This window comes from Apiotrichum porosum, assembly GCF_003942205.1.
Source record: "Apiotrichum porosum strain DSM 27194 chromosome Unknown scaffold_14, whole genome shotgun sequence".
Lineage (NCBI taxonomy): Eukaryota > Fungi > Basidiomycota > Tremellomycetes > Trichosporonales > Trichosporonaceae > Apiotrichum > Apiotrichum porosum.
In genome coordinates, this window is record NW_021167121.1 from 578860 (window position 1) to 595128 (window position 16269).

The following is a 16269-nucleotide window of genomic DNA, read 5'->3' on the forward strand; positions in this document are numbered from 1 at the left end:
ATGCCCAAATATCTCAGGCCTGAGACGCCCGGTTGCCTGCGCTCATGCAGCGGTGTACCATGCGACAATGGCGCTGTCGGACTGCGAGGCGTGTCACCAGACCTCGCGGCGGCCCATATGTTCGTTGATTGTCGTGCTGCTCGCCGGCGCAGGCCGCAGGCCCTCTGCTGCGAGATTGAACCCACCGTCCTCGCATTTGATGTGTATCAGCAAGTCCCGGCCGGACCGGGACCGGCGGCGGACCGAACCACATGTGCCAGCGATGTGTCGGTAGCTCGGTAGCGAGGAGCGTGTGTCCCGGTCGCGCCGCCGCCTCGGTGTGCTTTCTCGTCACTTTGTGTTTGCAGGGACTCGGCTGTGGTGGCTCTCGGCCACGGATGTCGCCCGTCGGCTATAGCTCCCAGAGGTTGTCTGCTGTTCTCGACAGGCTACTCGCTGGTTGGGACTGAGGTCCGGTGTTGACCTTGTTCCCGGCCTCGAGGGATGAGCAGCACGACCCTGTTGCATGAGGGGCGAGCAGCTGGGTCTGTCCTATGAGGAGGTGATGTTGTGCCCCGCTGTGGCCCCGCTGTTTACCCCGCGCTTCTACTGGCTGAGCAACGCTGGACCTGGGTCTGGAATGAGGTACAATCTGGACGCATTTAAAAAGTGGGTGGTGGGGTGTGGTTTGTGGGCGAATCACAGAGGGAAGGCCCCAACGACTATTCGAAAAAAAAAGCAGGCCCAAAAACCTGGCCGCTACTTCCCTTCTTCCCCCCCCCCCCACCCGCCGGCGATGGCGCTTGCGGGGTAAACGGCAGAGATGTGACGTATGGGCACAGTCAGCGTCTGTGAGTGTGCGGTGTGCGGCAGACGGGGCACTCCACCAGAGGGAGGGCCCACACAGCAGTGCCGCCGCCACCCAGCAGCTGGCAGACACAGTCAGCAGCTCAGCAGCTCCAGCAGCAGCGCGGCCATTGTGGTATAAATCCCCCGGATACCTTCTATCGACCGGGCTTCTCTCCTTCCCTCCCCCGTTACGTGTATCTCTCGCTCTCACACACTCACACTCCACACACACCACCCACCACCACCACCACAAACATCTTCATCCACCTGCCCCCATCACATTCACTCCCACACAACCACCACCACCACCACCTCCACCCCACGCCCCTTCCACCACCGGCACCACAACAACTCCACGCTCCCACCACTAGCCTCCCAGCCAAAGCAAGCCCACACGATCCACGTAACCCCCCCGTGACCTCTTTCTCCCCGCCCACCACAGCACACGCGCTCCCCTCCAACCACCAACTGCAGCAACAACCTCCTATGCCTCTGGGACCTAGCATGCCTGCCGAGCCCATCACCATCGCCACCTCTGGCGCCCAGGTCAACGGCGCGGGCTCGCCCCAGACCCCCTTTGCCGGCTCTGCCGTCGGCCTGAGCACTTCCACTCCTGGCAGCCTCTTTGGCAAATGGAACGCCTTCTCCACCACCAGCCCAGCCAAGCCCGCTGGCGGCCAGACCGCAGGCTCCCCGCCAGCCCCTAAGATTGACATCCCCCACCACCACGAGGATGACCACTTTGACCACGACAGCCTCGAGTTTGGAGACATTTCTGACCTCAAGAACCGCGGATGGGCTGCCGCCGCCGCCGCCCGTGGCCAGCGACGCGCCGTCTCCATGAGCATGAGCCCCGGCCAGACTCTGACTGGCGGCTTCAACAACCAGGCTGGCGTCTCCCCGCCCCAGTTCACCGGTGTCCTCGGCGACAAGATGGCCCGTGGCCAGGGTGTGCTCCGCCGTCTCTCGTTCACCAGCGGCTTCTCGAGGGTGAGTGATTGTCGCGAGGGCGACCTCCTTCTCCATCCACCCCTTGCCTCTCCTTGATCAGCCCTTACTGACATTCTCAGCCCGCAGTGCCTCCTCCCGTTCCGGGCCCGCCTAACCCGACGCCAATCGGCTCCATGGCGCCGCAGGAGGGCCTCGCCGCCCACCCGCCCGCCGCGGACGTTCACCGTGCCGGTACCGTCGGTGGCGGCCGTCGCCGCTACTCCGAGTCGACCGCACGCAGGCGCGGTGTCAGCCCCGTAAGTCATCAGCATGTGCTACGCTACTTCATTGAGGCTAGTACTGACAGCGAAACAGATGGGCGAGCGTATCCTGCGTGACCAGGTCCACTTCTAAGCAACCCCACAGTGGCCGCGATCCAGTCAGCGATCTCGGTCAGCGATCCGCACCATCGAAACGAGCGACCCTTCCACCCACCACCGATTCCCAGTGCGCCAGTGCGATGCACCTGTGTCATCATGTGTCACGCACACGGCCGTGACCACGTCTATCGCACACCCCCAATCCATCCTCATCACATCAACCACAAGCAAGCCGCGCAACACTTTCCACATCCAATCACACCAACACAACACCACACACACCACACACACCACACCAACCAACCAACCAACCAACCAACCACAACCGCACCCAATCACAACACATTCTAGGCGTTTTATCCGGTCGTTTGCAGCAGTGAAGCTGTCAGAAGTGCCCCTCAACAAGTTGTCACCAACAAGTCAGAAGCGAGAATCAGAAGGAAGACGAGAACAGCGCAGTCGAAACGAAACGGGCGCGGCGGCGCAACCAGTAGCAACAATCCACCCCACCACAATCAAGGAGTCCAGAGGGAGTAGGCGTGGCGGCGTAGGTCGAGAGACAGAACACCACGAAATCCCAAAATCCCAAAAAGAACAGCAAAGGGGACGCAGGCGATGATGACGAGATGCCCACTTGTAGATACCAGTTCCCCTGACGAGGAGCCAGTAAGGCAGCCGCGCTGTCGTTGTACCGAGCCCCGCTTGATCGGGCGCCGCAACATTGCAGGATCTGTAGGAAGAAAACGGAGGGTGCCGAGGACTGCGCGTAGTGTATGCATTGTATATGCGCAAACAAGGATACACACGACTGGGGGGGGGGGGGGGGGGGGGGCACGCGACATGGGGCACACGACCACTGCCGCGGAGAAGGCCACTGCCGCCGGCGGGGTGGATGGCCTCGGTACCTCAAGTGTCCGCGATGGGTTAGCCCCGCCGCCACCCGATACGTGTAGAGGTTTATAAATTGTGCATTGTAGCGAGTGCTGTATGTGTTTTACAAGTTGTGCATTGGAGCACCACGTGTCCACTCCTGCTACTGCCACTGCTCCACTGCCAGCGAAGACGAGCGATACACCAGGTAGTACAAACCCACCAGGCCAAGCGTCATCAACGATCAAGGATTCGTCGGCACTCTGCCACAGCGGTGGCATTCAGCGCGAACCAGCAGTGCTGGAAGCTGGAGGCTATATCTTTTGATATTTGATGGCACCTCGCCGCGCCGCCGCGTGGCTCCCACGTCAAACGTCACATTACGCACATTACGCATATTGTGCACATCTATACCTCTGCACAGCGCGCAGCGCCCGGCGGGATACGTGTCCACACGGTACGCATGTGTGAGTCAGAAACCAGAAACGCCACGCTCGCATCCCAGTATATAGTATGGGTAGCAATGGCCAGCAAGGAGGCGAGCACGAGTGCCAGGCCAGCAGGACGGCAGTGAAACTGAGCAGACTCGCCATTCGCCACTCCTCCTCTCCTAGCAACTGTCATGGGACTATGGGTCATACCGATGACGACCACATGCACATGCACGCACGTGAGCGAGTTCAGAGGCAACCCAGTCCACAAATGGCGGGACACCGAGGAACGCCAGTGGCCAGTGGCCAGTGGCCCAAATAACGCAAAATACAGAAACCCACCGATCCACCGAAACGCTTGCGTACGAGTTCCAGGTCAGGCCCCCATGGCCCATGGACCTGGAGGCTGGAGTGAGTGACCTGGAGGTCGCCCCCGTCAGTGTCAGCGGACATCCGGCGGCGTGCCATTGTGGCAGTGTGGCCAGTGTGGAACGTCGTCACCTGTGTGCCTCAAAACTCACAGGCCAACGGCAACGGGCCACGGGGAGAAGCGCGCTGGCAGCTGGCCAGCTGGTGGGCGTCTGATACGAAATGCCGTGCTGTCTGGCCCACCAACGCGCGGTGCCGTCGTCTCGAGCCCCGAGCTGCTCAAGGTGCTCCTCGTGCCGACCACGCCGCTACCGAGCTTGTCACGCGTGTCTTTCGCTTGTCTCTCGAGAGCTCGTCAAGTCGGCAGCCATTTTGTTGTCGTTGTTCGTGAGCCCAGAACTCTTTCATGACTCGCCCTAGTTTACGACTGTTTACCTCTTCTCGATCGATCCTTGATGCGGTTGGAGTTCATATACCCAGAGACCTCGGCACGTCGACCAGTCGATTCGAGGGCTGTTGCCATTGCTTGTTGATTCATGATTGACCTGCAGGGGAACCAGACGCGAGACGCAGTACAGTACATTTCTTCCATCACAGGATATTATGAGAATATGAGAAAGCGCTCTCCTCGTGGCACTTTTCTCCCGCTTAGCGCCTGCGAGCCTGCCTTTGCTTCCCCTTTTGCTCCATTGCCGGTTTAAGCTCATGCCTCCGCCCGGCTCGGTGCGACCAGGAGACCTCCCGGATCCCGGACGGCCCGACCCGTTGGTGCGCCCTGCGGAACGTGCTAACGTGTTTGGGTTTGGACGTGTTGGGTGGTTTCACACTGGCCACTGGCCACTGGCCACTGGATATGAAAGGTGCGATTCTGTGATGGCGCTCGTTTCCTTTTTGCACACAGTGCCCAGTCTGGCTAGACGACTTGTCTGGATGGTATTGCACAGATCCCTTGCACGCTTGACTGTGGCTTTTATCGAGAAACACTACGCCCCTTCAGAGGAGCCGCTGCTTGCAGTGATGTGTTTTTCGACTTTGGATGGGTCTGGCCCGGTGTACCACGTACCGGTGTGTTCGGAGGTGAAAACAGACTACCGGAGGTTTCAACGATATCGTTGAACACCCGTTGTGTGTTTTTTGAACCACCGAGCATGCCTTGCGAGTCGAGTCTGTCAAGTATGCGACCCTGTAGAGCACGAGCACTAGGAACAGCCGTTTGCATTCATCTTTGGTATAGAAGGTACCGGGAGAGACGTGCGTTGCAAACGCGCGCCCGAGACAGCCGGCACACCGGAGAGGGGGTTGGGTACGAGTAGAGCGAGAGAGAGAGAGAGAGAGGAAAGGGAGCAAAGAAAAATAGTTTAAAAGGGGATGTGGAGGGGTCTGTCCGACTTTGAGGAGCGGCATGGGGGGGACATGAGGACATTAAGGACATTTCCTTGGAGCTTTCAGAGATAGCAGCCTGCGATAAACGCGCGCGCGACGGGAGGCGCACGGGTTTCTCGCAGGAAGGGAGGGACGAAGGCGAATAGGTGGGTGGTGGTCGACGACTAGTAGGTGTCGTTGTTTGTACCGACGACTCAGTACTCGTGGTTCTGGCCCTGGGCGGCGAGACGGGCCTCGAGGACCTTGAGCGAGTCCTCCTTGGCGAGGAGCTCCTGGCGCTTGAGCTGGATCTCGCGCTGGACCTTGAGCTCGATCTCGCGGAGCTTCTCCTCCTCCCGGCGGAGCTGCTCCTCCTTGAGGCGGACAGACTGGGTGGCCATGTCCTCGGGCAGGACCTGGTCGTTCTGGTCGCCGCCAGTGACCGAGCGCGAGAGTTTCTCGGTACGGTAGTTTTCGTACAGGAAGTCGTGGGTGATCTCCTTGAGGTCGGTGAGGTGCGAGGCAAGGAGCGCACGACGGAGAGGGGTAAAGTCCGAGTGGTCCTCGTTGTCGACCTCGACAATACCCCAAGGGTAGCGGCGGCCACGGACGGCCTCGCCGTTGATCATAATCTCCTCCTCGGCACCAACAATGGCGAAGGGAAGGAGACCACGGAGCTCGCGGTTGTCGGCAATGGTGTCCTCGTCATCCTCCTCGGGGTCGTAAGGGAAGTTGTAGACGGGGATACCGTAGTACTCAATGTCCTCCATGATACGCTTCTTGAACGACTTGAGCTCCGAGGGAGTAAGCGAGTCGGCCTTGCCAATGACGGGGATGACGTTGACACGGGGCGAAAGACGGCGCATGAGCTCAATGTCCATCTCGCGCAGGGCGTGGCCAGTGGGCTGGATAAAGTAGAGGAGCGCGTGAACACGGTTGTCACGGAAACGCGGGTTACGCTTGATACGCGACTCCTCGGCGAGAATGTCATCGTACTGGCGCTCGAGGTAGGACGAAATCTCCTGGAAGCTGAGGTTGTCTGTTAGCATTCACCCGAGAGATGTGTATTTAACAGGACCAGGCTCACCAGTTCTCGTTGTCGATGCCGTCGCCAAAGCCCGGGGTGTCGACGACGGTGAGGGCAATGCGCATCCCATCCTCGTCAAGCTCGACATTGTGCTGCTTGATCTCAACCTTGCGCTCAATGTGCGCGTCGGCCGCGGCCTGCTGGGCGAGAGTGGGGTCGACCTCGGAGCGAGGGTTCTCGGGGTCACGGAGGAGCTGCTGAGACCTGTGCGGGAGGAGGGGCTGCTCAATGAGCGTGTTGACGAAAGTGGTGCGACCGGTACCAGACGAGCCTGCGGAATTGTAGTGTCAGTTCTCTCCGAGTCCCATGCACACATCCAGAATCCTGCTTCGCACACCGCTTTCGCTCCTCGCGCCCATCACGCGCCGTGTGTGCATGCCGATGCCAGCAGTGCGCTGCATGTGCTCGCCAGCGGGACGGGAAACTCTGCAAACTGGCCACCCATCGGGCCCTCCACGTCCCGCGGCCCCCGCGCTGGGTGCGGGTCTGTGCACCAGTGGTACAGTGCGCGCGCGCTTCGTCTTGTCCACCAACTTGAGGGAGCTCCCAGTTGCGTAGTGTGCATCCGCGCGTGTGTTTTGCAGGACAGATGATACTCACCGACCACCATGATGGTGAGCTGGACGCCCTTCTTGGCCTGCTTCCTTCCCCTAGACGCGCGGTACACCATGGCGGATGTTGGAGACGCGTGGAGTGTGGGTGGTGGTGGTGGAAGAGTTCGAGTGCACGGTCCGACGGGTCAAGGTCGAGGTGGTGCGGTTTAACGGGAGTTGAGTGAGTGCGCGATACGGCGCAAAGGAGAGTGTTCGCTGGATGGCGAGTGGGGGGTTGGTGGTGAGAGGTGGGGAGGGGGGATGGTGGTGGTGGAGAGAGGTGGTGAGAGGAGGGACGAATGGACGATGGTGGGGGTGTGGGTGGATGGTGTCGCAAGGGAAACGCGGGAAGGGCCCTCTCTGCGCTGCACCCCCTTACACGACACACGCACGAGACGCGAGCGAGAGGAGGGTGCAAGGGGGGATCAGAGCGCGTCGCTCAGCGCGGGCCCACCAGAGCCACGTGTGCATGTTTGTTCATGGCCCCCACTTTAGCACATGGCTAGATTGGTGGTCCAACGCGTGTCATGGCTGCTGTGGAGGCACAGCCAGAGCGAGCGATACACCATCCAAACCACCAGCCAACTCATCCATCTCGTCCTCCTCACCCCACCATGTCTAGGCCGGCAACCCCGGGAGGGTTCAACCTCAGACGGGCGCCCATAACATCGGGCAGCGCCACCGCCTCCCGTGCCAACACCCCCATCCAACCAAGGCAGGTCGTCTCCCTCGAGGAATGGGAGTCCAAGTCGCCTCTCTCCGACGAGCAGGTCCAGAGCATTGCAGTGGTCAAGGAGCGCTTTGGCGAGCGTCCACTTCCTGAAAAGGTAAGAGCTATATGTCCTGTGCAACTAGCTCACGTCTAGTTTACCGATGCCGAGTCATCCGCCCAGGCCCAAGGCTCGCGTCCCACCACACCCATCCGAATGCGCTTCCCCAACGTCCACTCGCGTACAGGTTCGGCAAGCGGCATGCCCAGCGTCCCAGGATCTCCTCAGCCCGGCTTGTCGGGTCTCAGCCGCCCCGACCCTCTGCACCCCACGAGCATTGTGACGCCGCAGCAGTTCCACGACCACTTTGCCGCTTTGGCGCTCTCGGCTGAACACGAGCAGGACAGCCTGTATCGCGAGCACTTGGCCGAGATCTCGGGCTTGCGCGAGAAGTGTGATGGCCTCATTGAGCTGCTCGAACAGGGTGAGGGCGAGGTTGGCGAGATGCTCAAGGCACTCGAGTATGTCGAGGAGAGGAGTGAGAGCTTGCGAGGCGCCTGCGAGGATCTCTTGGAAGAACAGGTGAGGTCGCATTTGGATGCCTCGTGCTAACCTCTCAGACGCACCTGCTTACGCATACGGCGCAACTGGCACACCGTTTGAGCTACTTTACGTTCCTCGAGACGGCCCAGCGCATCCTCAACAATCCCGGAGGCGAGTTGGTCCTCAGCCCAGACTTCTTACCGATGGTTCGACGCCTGGACGAGTGTATCAGCTATCTGGGAGAACATGTGAGCTATCGGCCAGACGATCGGAGCTGACAATAAGCGCGACTTTAGGGATGCTGAGCTGTACCGTCTTCGCTACCAGCAGTGCATGACCCGTAGTATGACCCTGATTCGTCTGCACTTTGTGGCCACAGTCAAGGCGCTCGCCGTCGAGGTCGGCAGGAGACTGGCGGATAAGGTAGGTACTGGGAGCCCCGCAGGAGGTCCTAACCCATACAGTCATTGTCTGAAATGACCACCCGTGGTCTGCTGTACAACCGCTTCTCGTCGCTCTCTGCCTCCTTGCGGCCGCTTCTTGCCGAGCTGGAGCAGCGCATCCCGTCGAACAAGGACGAGCTGCCCCAGATTCTTATGGATTGCCACATCGCCTGGGTCACATCCCGTCAGGCTCTTATGGGTCCCCGTGTTGCCGAGGAGATTGCTCGTCTTAACCCCAGCCGGGGTGACCTCGTCGACCTCACGCGTGCCGGGTGCAGCTACCTCAAGCAGACGTGCTTGGACGAGTTCAACCTGTTCAAGCAATTCTTCCTCTCGGGCGAGACCCAACTGTACGGCTTCCTTGAGAGCCTCTGCGACCACTTGTATGACCATATCCGCCCACGGATCCTGCACGAACCGTCTCTCACCGTCTTGCAAGAGGTGTGCACTGTCCTCCAGGCGCTCATGGTGCATGAAATCTCAGACGACGACGACCCCGACGAGGCCCTCGTGTTCTCGCCCGAGTCGACACTCAGCGTGTCACCCTTTGGCGACCGCAACGACTATTTCTTTTCTGGTGGCAACTCGCCGCTGCTGCGTCCTGGAAGCGCAACATCGTCAATGTACCGCCAAAACTCAAACGCATCTGGCGTTGGCAGGAGACAGCGCGGACGCAAGCCGCTCTCGCGCCTCCATACCGAGCTCCTTCTCAAGATGGTGCTCCAGGACGCGCAGACGCGTCTCGTCTTCCGTGCACAGGCCCTCATCCAGGCCGACGTTCAGTACTATGCCCCGAGGCCCGGAGACCTCGACTATCCCGAGAAGCTCAACGAAGGAGGTGAGTTGGGAGTAGTGGGCTGCTTCAACTAACAATTCAGCGGCCGGTCAACCCCTTGTCAAGCGCGGCGCTACCATCTCGCTGGACTACGAGGATGACGAGCCTGCGCTCCTTACCCTCCCGCCCCTCGACTCCCAAGAGACGTGGTACCCCACACTTCGCGTCACCCTCTGGGTCCTCTCGTGTCTGTACACGTACATTGACAACACGGTCTTTGCCGACCTGGCACAAGAGGCCGTGCTCACGTGTCGCCGGTCGCTGTCGTCAGCCTCGGGCCTCATTGGCGCAAACAAGGAAAAGCAGGCCGACGCCAAGCTCTTCCTCGTCCGCCACCTGCTCATTCTCAAGGAGACGACTGCCGGACTGGACTTTGGGCGCGCGAGCAAGCACCGCGACTGGGCGGGCGTCACCGATTTCCTCCGCTCTCTCCTCGAGAACGCGACCTTGCTCCTCGGATACGGCCGTGGCGGCGCGGCGCGTGACCTTGCACCAGACGCCAAGGCCGACCTCGACCGCGAGCTCAAGGACGCGTGCGAGGACCTCATCGCGCAATGTACCTCCAAGGCCACGCAGCCTCTGCGTGCCTTCCTCGACCGGTGCAGCGCGCACCTCTCGAGCCGCGCCAGTGGTGGCGGCGGCGGCGATCTGCCGGCGCAGGAATGGGCCAGCCCGCAGGCTGTCGCTGCCGTCCACGACGAGTTCCGCCAGACGGCCGAACACGCCGTCCAGAAGTGGAAGCGCGAGCTCATGCTGTACCTCCAGGACGAGGAGACGGTGCGCGTGCTCATCCCCCCAGCGCAGGCGGCTATTGTGGACGTGTACCGCCAGTTCCACGACATGGTTCGCGCCGAGTATGACTTCAGCACGGCCGCGGCGCTGAGTACCCCGAGCGCGGTGGCCGGGCAGCTCGCAGAGGCCAGGTACACAGGAAGGGCATAGAGCAACGAGCGCCGTCCCAGGCCAGCCAGCTGGAGTCTGGTTGGTATGCGACATTTTAGGATGAAAAGAAAAACAATGTAATCAATGCAATGCACAGTAGTAGAGTAGTGTTCCCCAGGCCCCCTGCCTCGTCTATGGTCTCGTCTTCTTCCAGAGCCCTAGGCCTCAGCCTTGGGCTCGGCTGCTGGAGCAGCGTCGGGAGCGGTCGTCTCCTCCTTGAGCTTGTCCCACGCGTCGTACTTCTTCTTGTTACGGTCCTTGGAGTCTTCACGGTTACGCGTGGTGCGGTCGACGCGCTGGAGGCGTTAGGATTGGGATCGTGCTGGCACAACTGGGGAGCGAAGTGAGAGAGGAACGCTGGCGTTGAGGGACGGCGCAGCTCGTTGCCAAAGATGCGGGCAGCTGCACCGTCCGACACCGACACATATGCGTGTTCACTGTACTGCGCAATGCCAGCAGTAGTGGTGCATAGCAACACAAGTTGCAGTACCGCCTGTCTGCCTCCCGTTGCCAACTCGCAACTCACCTCCTGGCGGAGACACATGTTGAGCGCCTGCTTCTGGTCGTTGCATCCTCCGATGAAGCGGTTCCAGACCGATGCGTTGTGGCACTCGTGAAGGGCCTTGATGAGGTCGGCGCAGGCTGCGGGTGGTGTCAGTGGGTTCTGCAGCTGGACAGTGGAGTTGACGAGTTGGCATGGCGGAAGTATGCAGAGGAGCACTACCGAGAGCTCGACGGATGACACCCGCACAGTCGCGGCTTGCGCCGCTGCAGCCGCATGGAAGGGGACATGCGTGACTTACCCAGCTGACGTTCTGGGACTCCGAGCGGGGCGTGCATGGCGACAAAGAGATGGACGAGAGGGAGTGGTGGACGATGGAGAAAGTCTCAACATCGGGCCGGTCCGCACTGAAGCCCATCGCTCAAAGTCACAGCGGTTCCGAATCCCACCCAAGTCATTACTCACCGCTCAGGCACCGCGCGGCAACCCGTTCTTTTGGGTGGCGACACACTGGCGGTCCACTTGACGACAGAAGTTCCACCGGCCACCGTCGCTCGTCATCGATTTTTAATCCGATTCCTTTCCTTTCCCATCGTCATCTCTCTTGTCAAACACCCACAACCATGTCGATGAGGTCCCTCCGTCTCCTCGCTATCGCTGCACGCCCGCGGCCCGTGGCTGCGCGCCCGGCCGTTCTGGCGCTCGCTCGCCCCGTCCCCCGCGCCATGCCTGCCATGTCGCTGCGCTGGTCGTCATCGGCGTCTTCGTCGTCGTCGTCGTCCTCTACCCCAGCTACCCCCGAGTCATCTTCCTCTTCACCCGCGTCGGACGCGAGCGCCATCGAGGCTCCCGCCGAGGGCGCGCCCCAGCGCCAGCAGATCGGCCAGATCGAGCCCATGCTCGCCATGACCTTTACGTGCACCGCCGGCGCCGAAAAGGGCAACCCCACGTGCGGGCACAGGAGCACGCACGAGTTCAAGAAGCGCAGCTATGAGAAGGGTGTTGTTATCGTCCAGTGTCCCAAGTGCGAGGCGCGTCACTTGATTGCCGACCAGCTGGGCTGGTTCAACGTGAGTACCCCCCCGTGTGTGGCTGGGAGGTCGCACCCTACTCGGGCCCTCAGCCGCCCATGTGGACCGAATACATCCATATCCTGCGTCTGGGATTCACCGCTGACGCTGGGTACAGGAGAGCACCGAGGACGGCAAGCTGCGTACCATCGAGGACCTCATGCGCGCCAAGGGCGAGGAGATCACAAAGGGCCGTGTCGACATGAACGGCGACATCGAGTACGCTCCCTAGCCGACCTAGGTCCCAGGTCCTCTATGCGTTATCCAAAAGGCAGAGGCAGAAGCAGAGAAGCACTGCCCCCACATCACTCCCTTCGCCCTCTTCCGCGCCCTGTCCTTGTATTTATGAACATTTGCATCCCCATTCAGCATGTCTCTCGAGGTAAAAGGGTGTTTCGCTGTGGGAAGTGGCTCGTCCCGTCCATCCACTTTACTTTGGCCCAATTCATTTGACTGATCGGATCGAGCTTAACTTAATCCCGCCCGGCCACCCGAGACTGACCAGTTCAAGCTCTACCAGGCCCCATCCGGGAATGTAATCACTCACAACGCCGTTTGACTCATTATATGCGCGTCGCATGCTCTCTATCGACAATACACGGATACAACAAGTGTAGGACAACCCAAGACAACTCTCCTTTCCGCCTACGTCCCCAGACCTCCAAGCTCCACCCTCACAACGCTTCACCGTTTTTGCTAAATGTCGATGAGGGTGGCCTCTGGTGCACGAGAGGCGGCGGACGGCGGGGTGGAGGATTCAGCTGCGGGAATAGGTGGTGTTCGGCTGGAGGGTCCAGAGAGGTCGTCAAACTTGCCCGGTGGGGGGCCAACAAGGGCCACAAACGCCTTGCGTACTGGAGATGTCAGCTGCAGCCCAAACAGACATACCAGGCAACTGTGCACTCACCTCGCTTAATGAACGTGTGCAGGTCGCGGTCGGCGTTGAGCTGCGCGACGAGGTCGGGCATGGAGGCGACGGGCGGGTCGCACTGCGGCACGCTGTAGTCCTGTCCCGAGACGTCAATGACAAAGCTAAACTCGCGCATGGGCGCGGCCGGGTCGATGAGGGTGAACATGAGTAACAGGCGGTTGGCTGGTGGGTTAGCAAGCACCCCAGACGAAGTCTACCCACCTCCAACACCAGTAATGGTCAAACCTAGCGCGTCCTCGATGACTTGGAGCTGACGCTCGTCTTGGGCACGCATCTCGGCGAGGACCTTGGCCTGGCGGTCCTTTGTCGCGCGCTCAGCACGCGACTCTTTACGAACGCCCGAAATGTCACTGTCGAGCGCGGCGCCTTGGTCCCTCACGCGTCCGAGAGCGGCGTTCAGGCGCGAGAGAGACGATGTAATGTCCGTCATCGTGCGCCGTTCGACCTCAATGGCTGGAGGGAGTTAGTCTTCCGTCCGTGGGTGGAACAAAAAACCCACTCATAAGCATGTCACGCTCGCGCTGCTGCTCGAGCTGGATCTGGCGTTCCGTCTCGTCCTTTTTGGCCGCCAACTCGCGGACCGAGGCCGTGTGGTCGGACGCACGGGCGGCAATCTCCTTCTTTGCGCGCAAGGTGTATTCGTCAATCTGAAAAACGAGGGTGTGAGTGTGTCTCCAAATGTGTCGCAAACAGCCAACTCACGGCCTTGAGGAAGCGGTCGACATGGCCGTGGAAGTCTTCCCAGCCAAGGTCGAGCACGCCATGCTCGGCATTGTAGCCTGGTTCCTGGCTGCGTGTCCTCGCCTGGTCAATTAGGTCGTGAAGCGACACCTTCTGTGTTGGGAGGAGTGCTGGTGGCATGGTGATGGATGTGTGATGTGTGATGTGGGATGGAAAAGGGATGTGTGTTATTGCTGTCCACCGTGTGGGTTGTTTGGCTCGACGCGCAGGAGAGCAGGGGAGGCATGGCGTGACCGTGGGAGAGTGACTTTTCTCTGCACACACAACAACGGGAGCAAAAATGACTGTGATGCGCGACTGCCTTTGGGGTCTGTGGAGTGGCTGGAGCGCACAGACCGCAGGCGCGCGCGGGAGAGACGGGACAACCGGGGCAGTCAGGAGTTGGCGCCAGCGAGCGTTGTTTGACACAAACATCCACATCACAGAGTCACAGCGGCCAGCCCCCCCTTGTCTCTTAGCCTTTCCTTTTCCTCTTTCCTTTTCTCCTTCTTTTGCTTTCTACCACCATGCTTGCAAGAGTCCTCAAGTCAACCCAGTCACAGTCCTCGTCAGCGTCGACAGCCACCCAGTCTCCCGCAAAGTCGTCCCAGGCAGACTACCCCTCCTCGTCCGCCTCCAGCATGCCCAACACGGCCATCCCCCCCTCCCCCTCAAAGATCCCCCGCCCAGCCGGTGGGTCCGCCACCAAGGAGAATGCTGCTCCCAGCGAGACCGACCGCTCGAGCTACCTCTCCTTCCTCTGGCAGGACAAGGGTGCCGCAGCCACTCCCGCAGCTACCGAGGACGTCCCCATGCCCACGTACAAGGGCGCCAGCGGCCTCAAGCCCCTCGCAACTGCCGACAAGGCAGACAAGCCCCACCAGTACCACTACATTCAGCCGGCCCAGCAGCAGCGTCTTGGTGTCCCCGGCGCCCGCTTCAACGAAGAGGACGTCCGCATGCGCACCGCCAAGGCCGAGACCACCAAGGAGCGTGGCCTCGAGCTCTGGGAGCGCGAGCTCCTCGAGTCGCCCGAGGTCAGGCGCAAGGCAACTGTCGCTCAGATCTGTGAGTGTTTACTGTCGCCACGACAACAAGGACACATGGGCTGACCCATCACCCAGACTTCCTCGACTACTACTTTGACCTGCTCGGTTACATTTCTGACCGCAAGCGCCGTCTCGACAACTTCAAGCAGGACACTGTCCGCCGTAACGTATGTAAACACGACACCCACCCACCCACCCACCCACCCACCCCCCTTTTAGGGTTCAATTGTTGACGACGCGCAGGTGACCGGTGACGCACACGCCAAGGAGCTTTCCAGCTACAACGGCCGTGAGCGTGTCATTCTTCGCAAGCGCCGCACCAAGCTCCGTGTGGACCAGTTCCGCATGATTGCACAGGTTGGCCAGGGCGGCTACGGTTCCGTCTTCCTCGCCCGCAAGGTCGACACCAACGAGGTGTGCGCTCTCAAGAAGATGCGCAAGGGCACCCTTGCCAAGATGGACGAGGTCAAGCACGTTCTCGTCGAGCGTGACATTCTCACCGCTGTCAAGACCCCCTGGCTTGTGCGTCTGCTCTACGCCTTCCAGGATCAGGAGCATGTGTACCTCGCCATGGAGTATGTTCCCGGCGGTGACTTCCGTACCCTCCTCAACAACTCGGGTGTCCTCAAGGAGGAGCACGCGCGCTTCTACGCCGCCGAAATGTTTGCCGGTGTCAACGAGCTCCACAAGCTCGGCTACATCCACCGTGACCTCAAGCCCGAAAACTTCCTCGTCGACGGCACTGGCCACGTCAAGCTCACCGACTTTGGTCTCGCCACCGGTGCGCTCAACCCGCAGAAGATTGAACAGATGAAGCAGAAGCTTGACCAGGTCTCGGACGACGACCTCGTCTTCCGTTCCACCCTCGAGCGCCGTACCATCTACCGCTCCATCCGCATGGCCGAGCCCCGCTACGCCGACTCGGTCGTTGGTTCGCCCGACTACATGCCCCCCGAGGTCCTGCGCGGCAAGACGTACACGTTCTCGGCCGACTACTGGTCGCTCGGATGTATCCTCTTCGAGTTCCTCTGTGGTTTCCCTCCCTTCTCGGGCTCAACCCCAGAGGAGACCTGGGCCAACCTCAAGAACTGGACTCGTGTCCTCCGTCGCCCGGTCTACGACCGTCCAGAGGACCTCATCTTCAACCTCACCGACACTGCATGGGACGCCGTCACCCGCCTCATTGCGCACCCCAAGGACCGTATCCAGACGCTCGCCGACGTCCAGTCGCTGCCGTTCTTCTCGTCTCTGCCGTTCGGCCAGCTGCGCCAGATCCCAGCACCCTTCGTCCCCGTCCTCGACGGCGAGACTGATGTCGGTTACTTTGACTCGTTCACCAACCCCGAGGACATGGCCAAGTACGCCGAGGTGTTCAAGAAGCAGCGTGACGTCGAGGCCGTCGAGGAGAAGGGACTGGGTAACCGTAACAACTGGGTCGGGTTCACTTTCGGTCGCAACGCTGGCCCCCAGCAGCAGCAGTCGCGCAACCAGCTCAAGCCCGAGGGCGAGCCTCTCGCCACCATCTTCTAGACAGAGTTGCCTTGCCCCCCTTCAAACGAGGCTTCTCTTCTTGCTAGACTCGGAACTGTACTTTGGCGCGCAACACACACGGACACCGCATCTGATCTCGTACCCTGTTTCCCTCCCACACATACATGTTTCCCCCTCCCGCCG

General features: G+C 60.7%; 7 protein-coding genes across 7 annotated transcripts; 4 read left to right on the forward strand and 3 right to left on the reverse strand.

Annotated features, from left to right (window-relative positions):
- Window positions 1-1332: 1332 nt before the first annotated feature.
- On the forward strand, window positions 1333-2172 carry EHS24_003005 (uncharacterized protein; the record flags this gene model as incomplete). Its single annotated transcript, XM_028618712.1, has 3 exons — window positions 1333-1818; window positions 1899-2075; window positions 2134-2172. The coding sequence occupies 3 exons, from the start codon at window positions 1333-1335 to the stop codon at window positions 2170-2172; spliced, it is 702 nt and encodes a 233-aa protein (XP_028473079.1).
- A 3213-nt stretch (window positions 2173-5385) lies between these two features.
- On the reverse strand, window positions 5386-6927 carry EHS24_003006 (uncharacterized protein; the record flags this gene model as incomplete). The annotated part of the gene is made up of 3 exons (XM_028618713.1): window positions 5386-6199; window positions 6258-6528; window positions 6858-6927. 3 exons carry the CDS (start codon window positions 6925-6927, stop codon window positions 5386-5388), a joined length of 1155 nt encoding a protein of 384 aa, XP_028473080.1.
- A 537-nt stretch (window positions 6928-7464) lies between these two features.
- COG3 (Golgi transport complex subunit 3) lies at window positions 7465-10323 on the forward strand (the record flags this gene model as incomplete). The annotated part of the gene is made up of 6 exons (XM_028618714.1): window positions 7465-7677; window positions 7717-8142; window positions 8296-8351; window positions 8400-8526; window positions 8568-9384; window positions 9425-10323. The coding sequence occupies 6 exons, from the start codon at window positions 7465-7467 to the stop codon at window positions 10321-10323; spliced, it is 2538 nt and encodes an 845-aa protein (XP_028473081.1).
- Window positions 10324-10481: 158 nt separating this feature from the next.
- On the reverse strand, window positions 10482-11163 carry EHS24_003008 (uncharacterized protein; the record flags this gene model as incomplete). Its single annotated transcript, XM_028618715.1, has 3 exons — window positions 10482-10619; window positions 10850-10965; window positions 11127-11163. 3 exons carry the CDS (start codon window positions 11161-11163, stop codon window positions 10482-10484), a joined length of 291 nt encoding a protein of 96 aa, XP_028473082.1.
- A 285-nt stretch (window positions 11164-11448) lies between these two features.
- EHS24_003009 (uncharacterized protein) lies at window positions 11449-12127 on the forward strand (the record flags this gene model as incomplete). The annotated part of the gene is made up of 2 exons (XM_028618716.1): window positions 11449-11895; window positions 12014-12127. The coding sequence occupies 2 exons, from the start codon at window positions 11449-11451 to the stop codon at window positions 12125-12127; spliced, it is 561 nt and encodes a 186-aa protein (XP_028473083.1).
- A 464-nt stretch (window positions 12128-12591) lies between these two features.
- On the reverse strand, window positions 12592-13687 carry SPC25 (kinetochore-associated Ndc80 complex subunit spc25; the record flags this gene model as incomplete). The annotated part of the gene is made up of 5 exons (XM_028618717.1): window positions 12592-12749; window positions 12803-12988; window positions 13028-13279; window positions 13326-13473; window positions 13529-13687. 5 exons carry the CDS (start codon window positions 13685-13687, stop codon window positions 12592-12594), a joined length of 903 nt encoding a protein of 300 aa, XP_028473084.1.
- Window positions 13688-14073: 386 nt separating this feature from the next.
- Window positions 14074-16125, forward strand: EHS24_003011 (uncharacterized protein; the record flags this gene model as incomplete). Its single annotated transcript, XM_028618718.1, has 3 exons — window positions 14074-14614; window positions 14671-14762; window positions 14839-16125. 3 exons carry the CDS (start codon window positions 14074-14076, stop codon window positions 16123-16125), a joined length of 1920 nt encoding a protein of 639 aa, XP_028473085.1.
- Window positions 16126-16269: the final 144 nt, after the last annotated feature.